The 15501-nt window shown below is 36.0% G+C and overlaps 1 protein-coding gene across 3 annotated transcripts in view; it reads right to left on the reverse strand.

The window, feature by feature from the left end:
- The window catches only part of LOC148417066 (adhesion G protein-coupled receptor D2), a 71177-nt gene that overhangs the window by 43721 nt on the left and 11955 nt on the right, over positions 1-15501 (reverse strand). For all 3 annotated transcript variants that reach the window (XM_088425917.1, XM_088425918.1, XM_088425916.1), the window contains exons 16-19: positions 14930-15083; positions 14591-14724; positions 13793-13908; positions 11976-12096 (exon numbers count right to left, since the gene is read on the reverse strand). In XM_088425917.1, coding sequence (XP_088282043.1) covers positions 11976-12096; positions 13793-13908; positions 14591-14724; positions 14930-15083 — 525 coding nt within the window. The remainder of the gene's footprint in view (positions 1-11975; positions 12097-13792; positions 13909-14590; positions 14725-14929; positions 15084-15501) is intronic.

The following is a 15501-nucleotide window of genomic DNA, read 5'->3' on the forward strand; positions in this document are numbered from 1 at the left end:
TTTGCAGTAATTTATCATCTGTATTGATCTCAAACTTTATGTCTAAAAGTCTATGGGGTGTTAAGGACTGAAATAATCAGGGGTTTGCATCCGTTAAAAGGATGTAATGTACTTGAAATGTTATTTGAAATGATTGTGATTTGAAAATGTTTCCTGTGGGCCGCAGAATTTATTTTAAAAATAATTTTGGAAGATGATTCAAAAAGAAAATTGAAAAAAAAAAAATCCACAATTTTCTATAAGGAACCATGAATTGCTTTTATTGAATGTCTCATTCAAATTAGTAGGTTTTTTTTTTCAAACTACATTATGTTCAATTTTAATTTTACATTTGCAGTCCTCCAGTCCTCGAGGGCCAACATTCAATTTTTTGATTTTCTCTCCCCAACACACCTCTATCAAATGATTAGTTTATTAGCAGGCGCTTGAAAAGGAGACTAATCATTTGAATCAGGTCTTTGAGAGAGAGGGTTAGAAAATGTGCAGGATACCGGCCCTCGAGGACTGGAATTAGACACCTGTGGTTTCGAGTTTCAAATGATGAAAATGAATTATGTTTTGTTGAAAATGTTATTGAATAAATCAGTGAATATAAACTTGATTTTTGGGCAACTGCTGTAAGGGTGAAAATTTTCATTCAAAAAATGAGCTGAATTAATTAAATTTCAAATTGGAATTCTTTAAATGCGTAATGATGTGTCCCCTTGGAATGAATGATAACCTTTGAGGGAAAATTATGCCTTTTAGGAATGAATTGGGAATTTTGGGGTGAAAAAAATGCAGAAATTTGGGAGAACTGTAAATATTTGGAATGAGAACAACACTCGCCTGTATTGGCATGAATCTTGGGAACGTGTTGAAAATGGAACCAAGTGACTTGTGTAAATTAAGTAGAAGAAGACACATCTCAAAAAATAGGAATAATGTGAAACGACCTTCAGCGATAATGCCAGTGTTTTATGATTAATACTAAAAATAGAATTAATCTATGGTCTGTGTTATAACAAAATTCCATATTGTGGAATAAGTAAATTCAAGTCTTATTTTGATTAACTTTCATTAGTAGATACTGTACTGTATGGGTGTTAGTATACATTGTCTTTGTATGCACCAGACAAAAATACACCCAAGCCTCACTTTATCATTTTTTTGTGTTTGTGTCTGTTTCTACATATATCAATGTTTTCAGAGCATAAAAAGGGCATATTTTGCTCAAGGAACAACAGAATATGTGCCCTTGGTCTACTCCGAAGGCACAGGAGAGAAATGTGTCTTCTTATTCATATGCACACATTTGTAGGCATGAAAACAAATTTAAAATCGCCTGAATGATACTTTCCAGACACACACACACACACACACACACACACACACACACACACACACACACACACACACTTACCGGCGTTTGAACTGAAACATAAAATTGCACTGCTGACAAGACTGTGTAGCAGTGTCCTTGACTAGCAATGACAAATGGATGCAATATGCAAAATCTGAACAAGTTGCTTTTGGGTACCAAACAGGAAAAAAAGATTGTTACAGGTATTATTATGGGATGGTTTTGCTCTCCCGTCTCACAGTTGAGGTGAGGCGAGTTGAGGTTAATGGCATGTGTCAAGATCACCAAGTATGGAGGTGGGAGCGGCACAGACAAAGAGAAATACGTAGCATCTTTCACATTTTAAGGGTTAAAAGATGGTCAATGTGTGTGCCTTGTGCTTTCTTATTGCATTGTACATGTGACCTTGTATGTTAACTTACTGATATGTCGTTTGAATATCGGGACATATGGAGCTCTACAAAGTCATTGCTCTTCATTGTAAATCTTTGCCTTACTGGTTTACAGTAGTTGCCTTCATATTTTTAGTTGAACAAAGATGATGAATTCAAGTTAGGGTTAAATAATCTCAAACGTACTCATGGAAACATAGATTTTCAAACAGTTCTCTAAATAGGAATTGAATCATTAGTAGGGATGGAATGAAACACATGCCAGGAGATCAGATGTCGCACGAGTTTGAGTCCATGAGAACGAGACAAGATTTTTGCAAATTTAAAATAATGCCTAATATAAATGGTTTTCAAAAGGTTTTCTTTATGTTGAGTAGACTGCAGGAAAATAATGATATAGCATGCAAAATTAACATAAAAGGAGTCATGCTTATTTCGAAGCTGCAGCTGAGATTTTTCTTATTGAATGTGTTCAACAAATGTACACAACGTGTATTAGCCGCAGCGTATGGTCTCTTTTTTTATTTTATATTTTACTGAGGGGGTAAGAAAGAGTAAGAAGTAATTATAAACGCAGAAGTCCAAATAACACATTTTCATTATTTATGAATGACCAACTTTGATCTTTTTTTTTTTTTTTAATAATGAACATTTTTTAATGTTTTTTTGCAGGAACAGCTTAAATAAAAGTATAACAAACTTATTGTAGTAGGGTTTATTTTGAAGTTAGCTGGCCTTCTCACCACGTTTGGTGGGGTGTTTTACTGCCATGCAGAGCAATAACAAGCACTGCACTGACCTTATTGAAGGTCTGGTATGGTAATTGGTTTATTTGGTTTGTATAAATTCTATGTTTCTACATCAAGATTCTTTATAAAGCTGCTGTCTGTGCATCAGAGGTCTGTGTGAGGGTGGGTTTGTGTGCTGCGCTTCCACAGTGGCGGCGTGTATCCATCATGATAAACAGGCAGACTTGGCGACTGTCACATGCAATCACACTTCACTACGGTTCGTAGGTCCTCAAAGTGAAAATGAATGGTAGTTCAATGACATGAAGACTTCATATATCTTCATCTTTTTCCTCTTTTTTTGCTATCACTCTTTTATTCGGAGGGAGAGACTTGTCCCATTTTTCTTCAAAGCCCAAATTAGTTATGTTTTGACATTGTTTGAAGCATAATATGGGTTAATGAAATACGTTATGCCACTTTAATTAATGAATAATATGAATGGAGGCGACCACTTGAGTTTTACTACAGACTAAAGTACCGGGGCACTTAAACTGAAAATAGAATTTGCAAATACTTTTAAGGAGCACAACAGCAACCCCAATGCCCCTCCACCAAACAAGCAACAACAACAATTTACACTTGGATTTTCATGTAAAGTTTAGCCTGTAATTGCCGTAAGAAACTTGTTTTAAAAGCTGGAATTCCCAGAAAAAAACCCACACAAGCATGATAAGAACTGGGCACTCCACACAGGGGTGGCCAGATCCGATTATCAAACTCAGAACCTCTCAGCTGTGAGGTGTAAGCGCTAACCACTACATCACCGTGCCCCCCGTTCTGTGATTCAATTTTATGTTAATATGTAATAACAAGTTACTTCACAAAGTCTAAATGAATTAACCATTCTGATGTTAAGGCGCAAAAAAAGAAAAACATATGACATAAAGCTATAATTTAACATGACAAGTGTTAAATGTTATAATCATCAAATTTGCAACCACTTGAAAGTCAAACGAGGGATAATAATGTCAGTCTTGCAGCTGTTGCAGCTCTCTCACACCATGGCAAGGATTGCCTTTAATGTAGTAATGACTCTGAAATGACACCGTTCTTTAAAAAGAGGAGGAGATGAAATGATAGGTCTCTCTACCTCCCTCGCTCTCTCCCTAACCTGGCTCGGGCATTGCTATTGCTAGCCAAGCTGTTTGATTGGCACATGCTTTCACTTAACTGGGGATAATTACCAAGGAAAACAAGTGTGAGACCACATCTGCTCAGTGTAAAAGAGGACCAGGCCTGGTGCAATCTGTCAGATGGGGCTTTCAGCTTGTATGCTTGTCTGCCTGTGTGTGTCACTGAACATTTTACCCACCTTCTGAGGCCTCTGAGTCAAATACAACCCCTTCAGGATCCACCCTCCACCTTGTCCCGACAAGAAGCAGATTAATAGGAATCAGCATGTGGCTGTAAACACTCAGTGGGAAGAGCATATATTTGTGCACAATGATCTGCATAGGAAATGACCTAAGCTATCTGTAGGGGATGAGCCAGGGGCCACCCCTGGAAAAGGCGAGAGGCAAATGGAGGCTACCCTCAACATCCTAATCAGTGTCCCGCTGGCCGAGCTGTTGTTTTTTAGCTCACATTGCCACTGTTTTGTTGTCTTTCACACAATACCATAATTGTACAACGTAGATGAATAAGTGCCTGCTAATGTCAATAAATCACTACTGCATGGACATGGCATTGTGTCGGGTCGCTAAAAGACCTCCTGAGTAAGAATGTAGGCCAGAAACCGGGGCTTCAAACTTTTTTTTTTTGAGAGGAGGGGGATTAAAACTTCTGTCCTGCATTTTCTGGCTAAGAGCCAGTCAGTGAGATTGTCACTTGCATTGAGCCCATTTGTTACTTGAATGCCATCAACTTGAAAATGTCTCCCAGAATACGTTGCTCAAGTATGTGCAAGCGATTTATTCATTCAAATCATATTTGAAAAGCAAAATCATTTTGATTTGAAACATTTGAAACATTGCGTTTTACTTTAGGACTGTACAATGAATAAGTTGAGCAATATTGTGTACAGCATGCATTTTAGTTCATGAAATCATGACTCGCAGCACAAACATTGACCTTCCAGCCATGCTGGCTTCTTCATTGATGAGAAAATGTTAAAATACATTAGCGATATGTTTTCTCTTAACAATCGCTGCAGTATACTAATTCTTCTGCACTCAGCTAGTTATACCTGGGCGTATGTATGTATGCTTGCTGCCTATTTAGACTGTGTTTACATTTCCATGAGGACAGTTTAAACATTTCTCAGAATTTTAGAAGATTTAATTGGGTAAGGTGACAAACCATTAACAATGGTAACACAGGTGGTGACAATTACAACGACAGATTAAAATGACGGGTGAAATACACTGTTCTGTCAGGCTTAGTTGATTATTTTTAAAATGTTTTTGTCAGTCAGCGGCCCGTCAGCAAAACATCAGTCCATAAGTAACGATCCCATTGAAAGTCAGCCAGTACCGACAGACTACCCACCTCTGCTCTTTAAAAATGCACATTTCCTTTGAAATGAGTTAATTTCATATTTAAAGTTACATTAAAGCATTGTAAATTTTAAAATTACATCTTTTCAACCCCATAAATAGACTTTGTTCAAAAAATGTTCAAACGTACTTGAAAAACATGTTTGAATGGACTTGCAAGTACGATGAAAGACGTGTTTCTCAGTCAAAAATGTCTACTCTAAATTGGCAGCTACACCCTTCTACAGGAAGGGACACTACCATAATTCTTTTTTTTGGTCATCTTCCTTTCTCTTGCATGCAAAATGAATGGTGCTATTCGCATCTCAATGCCAGTGTTCGGACAATACTGTAAACTGATACGAATGAAGCCGAAACTACAGCTATCTTCTTGTAACACAACAAATGATTTGATGTATCATCAAGTTTAAAATGAGAAGAAATGTTCATTTGGAAATCAAGTTCGACACAATGCTGGACTACCCTTTACCCTATGAATTGACTACAGTAACTGCATTCAATTAACTACATTAGGTGTTTGATGAGTTACCAGTCTACCTCTGCTGTGTGGCTATTTCTTAAATTCGTATAAAACAAAAGCGAAATGGGTTTGATATGTTATCCATCTACCAAAATGATTCTAGAAAAAGAACAGACAGCGCTGCTTATTTGCTTTGACCTTAATGCAGCGAAAAGAAAATGTCTCAATGTGAATTGGCACTAATATTTGACAGCCTTTTAACCTCCCGACACTCTCACCCCCACTTCAACTCTATCCCACCATCTCCCTGCCACCCACTAGAAGAACAACATGGGTTTTGCTTTCTTGCCCTGTGCTGACCCAGTTCTCACTAATTATACACAAAGTATGCTTCAAAGCTGCAGAAATTCTACAGATCTACTGCAGTGTGGCAGTGTAACAGAAACCAGGACAATTTCTAACCTAATCGCAACCAGCCAACACTGCACGCATACTGTATGTATACTTGTAAACCCGCAAGACTGGATTTCTGTGCGCAACAACAATAAAGGAGGTGAACTTACAAAGAGCACAGCTTTACAAAGTGGGTCATTTTGGGCGTCCTTATATTTTCCCCAATGCTGTCAATTGACAGGGGGTGTGAGGGTGATGCCGGGCAATGAGATCATGAGTTCTGAAACTGATGAAAGGGCACATCTGCTAGGGTTAGGACTGCAACGTCTAATCCTCACCTTCCTAATTTTTGACACACTAGCTGCCCTTTGTGAGGACCCAACAAAAAATCCTCACATGGTAAAAGTTCTCCCTGTAGTTGTTTCAAACTAAAATCATTCTTCATAAAGCCAGAAAGAGGTAAAGACCCACACACAGGTAAGGTGAGACACAGGCAAAAATGATGGTTTGCTTTCTTATGACACAGGCTATTACCAAATTGAGCAGACAGGTAATTCTAAGCCAAATAAATGTCAGCAGGTTTAACACAAAGAGAGGTCTTACAACGGTAGGAATTTTTTCCCTCTTTTGAAAGGAAGTGTGTTATTCGCTTCATTATGCACATCTGATATTTCTGAGTTTCTTGACTTCTCTCTGTGTATCGCGGTGAGAATAAAGGATTTTTTTTTTAAAAACTTTCTCGAGCCGGACTCATTTGGGGAGGGCACTGACTTACTTCTTCCTGTAAAACTAAACTCCTCCAAGTAGATGAACACAAAGCAACGTGAAATTAGCCACAAACACTAATTTAAATTCAAACATATAGATAAAAGTAAAAAAGTCAACAAAACATGCAAACATGGAAAAGGAAAAATAAGTACAAGTTGAGACAAAACACTATAAATATACAACTTAAAAAGGCTGTTCAACGCCCTCATTATAAGTGGCACCTCAGAGAGGTTTGGTGAGAATCACTCTGACCTTGGTATCCTGTTTGAATATTGTTTTAATGCTGCAGCTGGTAATTGAGGATGCAACACAAACAGGACTCCTTTTCAAAGGGAAAGTTATTTTCCCTGGCAATGGAAATGCAAACAATCATGTCGCGCATTTGTTTATTTTTCAACCCCACCTCATAATTATCAAAGACACCAATTAAAACATGGTTTTATAAATAAATCTACATGATTATACCTATGACTACTTTAACTTGGAAGTTTGCGTCATCTTTACAGTATTTTATTTCTCTGGAATATAATGGACATTTTTATTTAGAAACATTAAAAATGTATCATAATCTTATATGATCTCATATGAGTTTGTCCTTGATTTGCTTGTGATGGTTTCCTCCACATTTCAAAAGGATGCATTTTAAGTTAATGGAAGACTCTAAATTATCCAGAGGTTTGAATGTGAGTGCAAATAGTTACTTGTCTATGACCAACAACTGACTACAGACCACGAGGGTGTACTTGACCTCTTCCCTAATGGATGGATGAATGTATGGATGGATGGATGTTCTCATGTGTCCATGTCGTAGGAATTATCCCAATGGTTTACTATATTTGACTCTTTATCAAACAAAATGCCAGCTTTGGAAAAGCGTTATTTATGTATTCTGTAAGAAAAAAAAAAACATTTAATATCAGTCTTTCACACCAAACAGCTTACAAGGGACACCTCACTCTACACCTTAACATTATTGTTGTAACTCAACTTCTTGCACTTCCTACTTCCTAAGCTTTTTGTTTCACTTAACCTCACTCATTGTGCAAAGTTGTTGATAGTTTGATGTTATGGCCTAATAATAGGATGGACAGGGCAGGGCCAAGAGCCCATTATACATAGATAATGGATAAGGCAAAAAGTTTTGAATGACATTGCCTAGAGATTGGATGGCAGTGGGTGGAGCGATTTATGGACCCACAAACACTACCTTGCACCCTATCCACATGTGCTATTTATCTCTTGCCTGATAAATAGGCAGATGAAGCATGGCTATATTTATGGCAAAGATGCTCATAAAACTTACTCAGAGATGGAAGTTCAATACTTAAAAGAAAAGCTCCTAAAAATATTGCAAATGCTGTTGCCTTTTATCAAATTCATGCCCCTTGGGTCAGTCATTAAAAAAAACTAAAAACTAAATAGATTACATAGGACAGACAGATAGATAGGCATAATTCATCAGCTAAAATTTTGTTTAAAATTAATCGATGACAAAAATGTTTCTCTTGATGGAACAAAACAAATCTGACGTATGTTTTTATCAATTACCCAAACTAAGGTCAATTAAGAACACAACTAGAAATTCCACCATGTATGCAATATGTAGCATAAAGCAGACAACTTCAAATCTTATGAACTGTAGCAAGTATATGTTTCTAAGAAATGGTATGAGTTTTAAAGACTCAGTGTATCAGAAACACAAATATACAATTATCGGACACTGACAGAACTTTGATAACACTGCTAACACAATTTCAATTAATTTACCCATGGGAGCCATAGAAAAACAAAAATCCCCAAGAGAAAATGTCATCCCTCCATCATCAAAATACTGTAAAATTGATTAATATACAAAAGCACTGTAAAGTTTTACTGTCTTATCGACACTTCTTCCACTTCAGAATTCCAATACTCACTCACTTATTCAATTCACATACTGTAAATGTTGATAATCTATACTGCTTAACCAGGTCGTTTCCCTCATAAAAATAGACACTAGTTCATTAAAAGTAAGATTGCCTGATTACTGGATAGCGTAATAAATCAACTGAGAGAAGTGCAGTAGTGGGCGTACATTACGGTGGGTCACAAGGGAAGAGGAGGCGTAGAAGTGCACGATCATGCGCAATGAAATGTCAACATTATCTGTTTTATTGATTCAACAGTAAAAGCTTGACATTTTCGCTTTATGGTGCTTTGGCTTGGGTCTGGAAAAATGACAGGCAAACAACAACAAACATTATATTATATTATATTATATTATATTATATTATATTATATTATATTATATTACATTACATTACATTACATTACATTACATTATATTATATTATATTATATTATATTATATTATATTATATTATATTATATTATATTATATTATATTATATTATAACACACACACACACTACATTCTGTTAAATTAATTATATTATCATCTTTGAATTTCAGGTATGTTTTGTGTGTCTTGCTATTGGCTGGTGACTAGTCGAGGATGTAGGCCAAAGTGGGCTGGAATAGGCTCAGGAAGAGATGGCACCCTAGTGGGGATAAGCAGTAGGGATGGATTTCAGCATGCATTTTCACAGAAGTAACAGATGTATGCCTGTGTACTATTTTGTTACTGTCAACCTGTTATGACAAGATGGTGTTTAATTCCAGATTTTTTCATGAGCTGCCTTCCAATTACAAATAGAAATACATTAAGCATTGGCACCAATTTACATCAAACATGCAGCATAACTGAAAACTACCATATTTTTCAGACTATAAAGGGCATCGAATTATAAGGATCAGTCTTATTTATAACAAGTCTATTTTGGGAGATATCTATATACCGTATTAGGCATATTTGTAACTGTTGTTCTCAAATGTGTCCAATATAAGTGTTCCAAAGAAAAATAATGAATTGTGGGAGTGGAAAATGTTGGTATTATTTTTCTTATTCCACTGTTTTTTGTCACTCAATGACTTCTAAATTTTGTAATCTGGTCTCAGCTTTCCAGCTTCAACATGGTAAAACAATTCAATATTTTATCTTCTTATTTTAACAATTCAAACTTTCCCCATATTCAAATTTATACACAGAACATCGCCTTTTATTTCCTAAAACGCGTTCAAAATCTCAGCTCAAATTACTTTCGCTTTCTGACCAATTCAAAATGTTCCAACTTTCAACTCCTCAGCTCAACCCTCCCAAGATTTTGTTTTTCAAAATTTCAAGTCTTTTTTTTGTTTCATCCTTCTAACTTCCGCATTTTTGAAGAGATTGTAACTGAAATCCACAAGAGATCTAATGAAAGTGATATATTCATCTTCTCACACACCTCAAAAGATCCTACCTTGAATCAAAGCTCTGAGCCTGCCACTTTCAGTCAGTGAAGAAGAGGCAACATTGATAAACGAGTCCAAGGGTATATAGTCCATTACGCTCAAGCTTTTAGTGACCACCTCTAGTATCACTGCAGCAAGAACCGCTTGCACTTTATTTAGAAGACTTCAGACAAAGACAGACGATGTATCTGGAAATGATAGTCAATTCAACTTTTGTCAGGTCAAATGTCACTGATGTTAGACCTGAGAGTCTGGCTCACACTCTTCTTCCTGAAGGTGTTTGATGATTGAGGTCAGGGCTCTACCAAACTCTCACATTTAGATGACAAATATGCGTTGTCGCTGTTTGGGTTGGCTATGAGGGAGTTTTATTTTCAACTTATTAGGTAACAAACTCATTTTAGAATATTTTAAGGACATAAGAAAGAAAGAAAGAAAGAAAGAAAGAAAGACAATTTTCCTTTGACTGTTCAGAAGGTTCAGAATAGTAAAAATGTTCTATCTAACATGCACTGCAACTGGTTATAACCTACTTCTCACCCAAAGTCAGCTGGCATAGGCTCCAGCATGATGGACGGATGGAACCGTAATGTCTTGAACGATTCCATATTGATTCATTTATTGATTAGAATGTGCATTTCAATGCCTTGGGTTGTTTGGCTGTCCAATGAGTCTATTCTGTCTCATATTTTTACATTATCCGTGCAGGGTGAAACAAAGTAAAAACACCAATGAAAGTGACTGAGACAAAAGCTAAGAAGATGTTTTGACAGATGGATAGAATGAAAGAAAACTGAAATCACTCTTATGACTAAAAATCAATATGTTTGGGCAAATTATACCAGCAAAACAATGTGCGTTAATTATCTTCACAAAAAATATATATAATTAGCGAAAAGGGATAGGCTATTTGCAGCAAGCAACACTTAATTATCAGACAACAGCTAAAACCATTATTGATTCTTTCCATAAACTGCAGCTCAGTTAAATATACCGCAGTTGATTGTTGCTGGGTAATATGAGAACATCTACCACCTTCTGAATTTATTACCTCCTATTATTTGATGTGAAAAATCGGAATATGATCTGTGAAAGAACTAAGGCAATTATTATCTGTAAAGCTTTACTACAAATGTTCAACAATGTTGTAACAAAAAAAGGTAAAGTAAGTATAATTTGACTGTAATAAAGCCCTTCTCTAAAAAGCTGGGACAAATGTACCCTTCATATTTCTACACTAAAAGCATTTAAACTGATCATCGCAATCATGTTGACCTTAGATTGCCTATGACAAGGGTAATGCAAACAAACAATACAAATGCAATTCAACTGTTAAAGAAAAACCCCACTCAGTTCGTCTTTTTTATTACCCCTATTTCTGCATCAGCCTTTGCCGCTGACAAATAAAAGCCTTGACAGTCTGTGTACATTCAGCGAGAGCAGAATGTATAATAGAAAACCTTTCAACTTCTCATTGAAAAAAAAAAAGAATTTAAGTTTGTAACTCCAGATAGTTTTGCAGTTTTGTGTAGATCTTACTTTTTTTTCTAATGCATTGCAACAAATAGAGGGTGAATTTAATTCTAAAGTTAGTTTAAATTTTATGTTCTTTCAGATCAATTCAGCATTTGACAGCTTATTTTATCATGCAGTGTGATGCATGAACAAAACATCTTTTTTTCTGGTCATTAAATACATTATTATTATCATCACGCTTAAATGTATAGTATACTGAAAATAAATATAGTACTACTTTAATATATTCAAACAAGTACTGACTATATAAATCATAACCCACCATACAATTCTCACTCCTGTGAACGGTGTTATAATTTTAGGATGAAAACCTACCAGGTGTGTAATTAAACTGGTGATCCAAGTATTTTTTCATCTTCATAAGATTTCGCTTTACTAAATGAATGCATTAATAAATTATTATTATTATTGTTATTAATAATAATAATAATAAACTCCTATGCGAGTTTGTACTTTGGTGTGTACCTGTAGGGAATTGAGGAGGATGAAGATGTAGGCCATGACAATGGAGAAAGGCACAAGGACACCGCACAGCCACGTCAATCCAAGAATGGGCAGCAGAACCAAAACAGCTTTAACAGCTGCCCTGTGAGCAAATGACACTAACGTTAAGGATACAATACCCCTGACTGATTTTGAAATACACAGACACACACACACCCTCTCACACACATACGAATAATAAAGAATCTAAAAGTGTCAGAAAACCATCTTAAAATGTGTTTAATTATCAATTCCAATCATAAGGCAATGGACACTTTTCTAGATTTGTCTCCTTTTTTCTGAGAATATTTTTGTGCAACCTTGGATGACTATCTGTTCCACACAGTGGCTGTGTGGCTGGGAAGACTCACGGGGTGACAACTTCCCACCTTAAATCTCATTTAATTCTGTTTAGAGTGGAATTAGCTTCCCACTCAGGTGACTGCCAAACCACACCAGCTGTGAATGCGTGTGTTCAAATTGTGACATGGATGGTGGCAGGCCCGAGCTTATTCACCGGAGGAATTTGTTTGAGTTTCCGAGATGGCTGCCACCCAGGGGTGCAAAATGGTTCAAGGACAGCTTTGAAAATCCTTATAGTGTGCCTACTGTGAGGCCTGGTGGGCTGAGGTTGAGAAAAAAAAAATACACACTTTGACGTAATTTTTTACCAATAGAATCATTTACAAGACTTTTGGTCGGAAATCTACTGGATCACATGTGGGAGAGATTCACACAGATTAGGCCATACCAGTTTCACCAGAAACACAGCTGTGATATTTCTGCATGGCAATGTGTAAATACATTGTTAAAAGATAAGTCGGGCCAAGATTTGTTACACGCATAGTCACGGTGAAATTGTAAAATCACGCACACACACATACATTATATACAACCAATAACATAAACCATTGCTGAAAAAATAAATAAATAAATATATATATATATATATATATATATATATATATATATATATATATATATATATATATATATATATATATATATATATATATATATATATATATACACACACATATAGCAATGGTTTATGTTATTGGTTGGTTAATTTGGAATACAAAAAGTGACTTATCTTTCTGTTTTTGTTTTAAGATATTATTTTATGGAACTTGAAATATACTGCAGAATAATACATATTGAATTAGATCTTACTGAGCACATGTTTTGAGGGGGGAAAATGAATTTAGACAATTTCCTGTTAAAATGTTAATTCGGTTTTTCATTAAAGATGTTAGATTAAAAAAAATCAAGACAGATAAATACATCCTTGCCTATTTTTCAACATGTAAATAGAAGAAGCTATGCATAAAATTTTAGAGATTTCAGATTTTTTAGTTTATAATTAATATTCCTGACACGCTCTTAAAATGGGCAGGAAAAACAGGAAAAATCTTCTGACGAGCCGAGTTTTCATAATAGAGTATTTAAGAAATTAAACTGTAATAGCATGGTCTATTATCTAATTGTCAATTCAGAAAAAGACGATTTGTCCAAATTAATTCATGTGTCTGATCAAAAGTGAAAGACCCAAAAGCATTCAGGGACAGAGGAGTTGAAAGCATTTGAAGTGGCTGAAATCTAATGAATATTTTATGTACAACACTAATATAATCAATTCGAAATGTATTTCTTTCTTGTTTGATGAATGAGCCTCACTGTTTTACAAATGACAAATCCTTTTCTCTGGTGCCTACGGAAGACAGCCGCCGCTTCCAAGGCCTGCAGCAGTTAAATAAGCTTTAAAAAGAGGATAAATAGCGCCCCCTAATGGCCAGTACCTAACTTGCTCATAGGTTTGTTCCAGTGGACTAGCACCCATCGCAAGCATAATGGACCTCCTCTTGGCTGTGGAGATAGTGATGACCACCACCCTAGTAAGAACCATGAAATTCACCTGTAATAAACATAAAATTAAACATGAATGTCATTTCCTCACATTTCACGCCAACCAAATTAATCTGGACCTCACTCACAAACGCAGTGCAACTTAAAACTGCATTAACAGGACGCATTTTTGTGAGGTGCCACAAATTTTGTTTTATTTTAATGAACCGCAAACAACATGGAACAATTTTCCGCATAGAAACTAATTTCCCTGGGTACTGTAGCTATATAATTTTAATACAGAGGAAAGGGGAAAGAAATGAAGGAGAGGAGACTATCTAAGAGGCTCCAGGCTGTACACGTGAATTTTGACAATATAGACTCTCCACTGTGTATACTGATTCCGTTCACTCAGAGTCATATTGCAGCAAAGCTAGGGGCCCACACAATGTGCAACGGCTCAGGGACGTTTGGCCGCATCGCTCAGTGTGCATTGGGCCTAAAGTTTGCATAATCGTTCCAATAACTTACACTCAAACAAATAATAATACTCTACTTTCATGGAAGTAAAGCAATGATAAGAAGCAGGATAAATATTTTTGTGAGAGGAAATATTTTTTTGTGTGTTTCACACAACAGAAAAAAATCTATTTAATCAAGTCATATAGTAAGTGAATGTTATTTGCTATATCAGCAATGACCAAAATAGACACTACTGTAAATAGTGTAATGTCTCGGTGTAATTTCCTGACCATGATAATGAATATGACAGGTCCAGCAAAGCCCCAGATGACGCCGTTCTGTACACTGAGCCAACAGTAGCCGTCTGCCAGGTAGTTACCTGAGGCTGATGCAAGTGTAATGGTGACTATGAGCACTGGAAGGCCTGTGGGATGGATGAGAACAAGTAAGAAAACATTGCAGGATTAAAGGATCGGTGTACAGTAATAGCAACCTAAAAAGGCTGGAAATAAATGTGAGCAATACGTTTTTTTAGAGACACCGTTATTTTGCAATTTCAGATTTGACTTTTTAAATGCAGTAATAGAATTAAAATAAATAAATAAAATCCCAAGATATAATCACTGTACCCCAGCCGATGAGATAATAATACTTCATGTGTCTTTCTTCACTGAGGTTGACAGCAACCACCTTGCTCCAAAGCAGAAGACCTTCTACCAGCATCCAACTGAAGGCAGCCATGAAGAAGAGGTGGAGCAATGCCGCCACAAGTGTACACGCAACCTACAAGCACATCAACCCAGGCGGGCCAACATATAACATTTATATTTAATTACTTATAGCCATGTTCATAGTTAGATTTAGTTTCAGATGGTTTGGTAATGTTCCTGTGCCCATACACACCATGACCAGTTCTTTCTTTAAAAACACATCTTTTTTTGTTTTTGTTTTTCTAAATCAGCTGTTTTGAGTTACAGGTATTTAGTTTTTGGAGAATCGCCCAGTGGAACAAATCAGCAATATAGGTTTATTATCTTACTTCAGTAAACAGTAAGCCAGTAGCAACAAGATTGGAATGCATTCACTAACCAAAACAATGCTTTTATGATGCATGCTCTGAGGATATCTGTTTTTGTATTAAAAATGTCAAATGTTTTACATTTTTGAATGATTATTCAAATGCAACAGCGAGCAGTCTAAG

This window comes from Hippichthys cyanospilos, chromosome 10, assembly GCF_059441005.1.
Source record: "Hippichthys cyanospilos isolate Australia breed blue-spotted pipefish chromosome 10, RoL_Hcya_1.0, whole genome shotgun sequence".
Taxonomy (NCBI): Eukaryota; Metazoa; Chordata; class Actinopteri; order Syngnathiformes; family Syngnathidae; genus Hippichthys; species Hippichthys cyanospilos.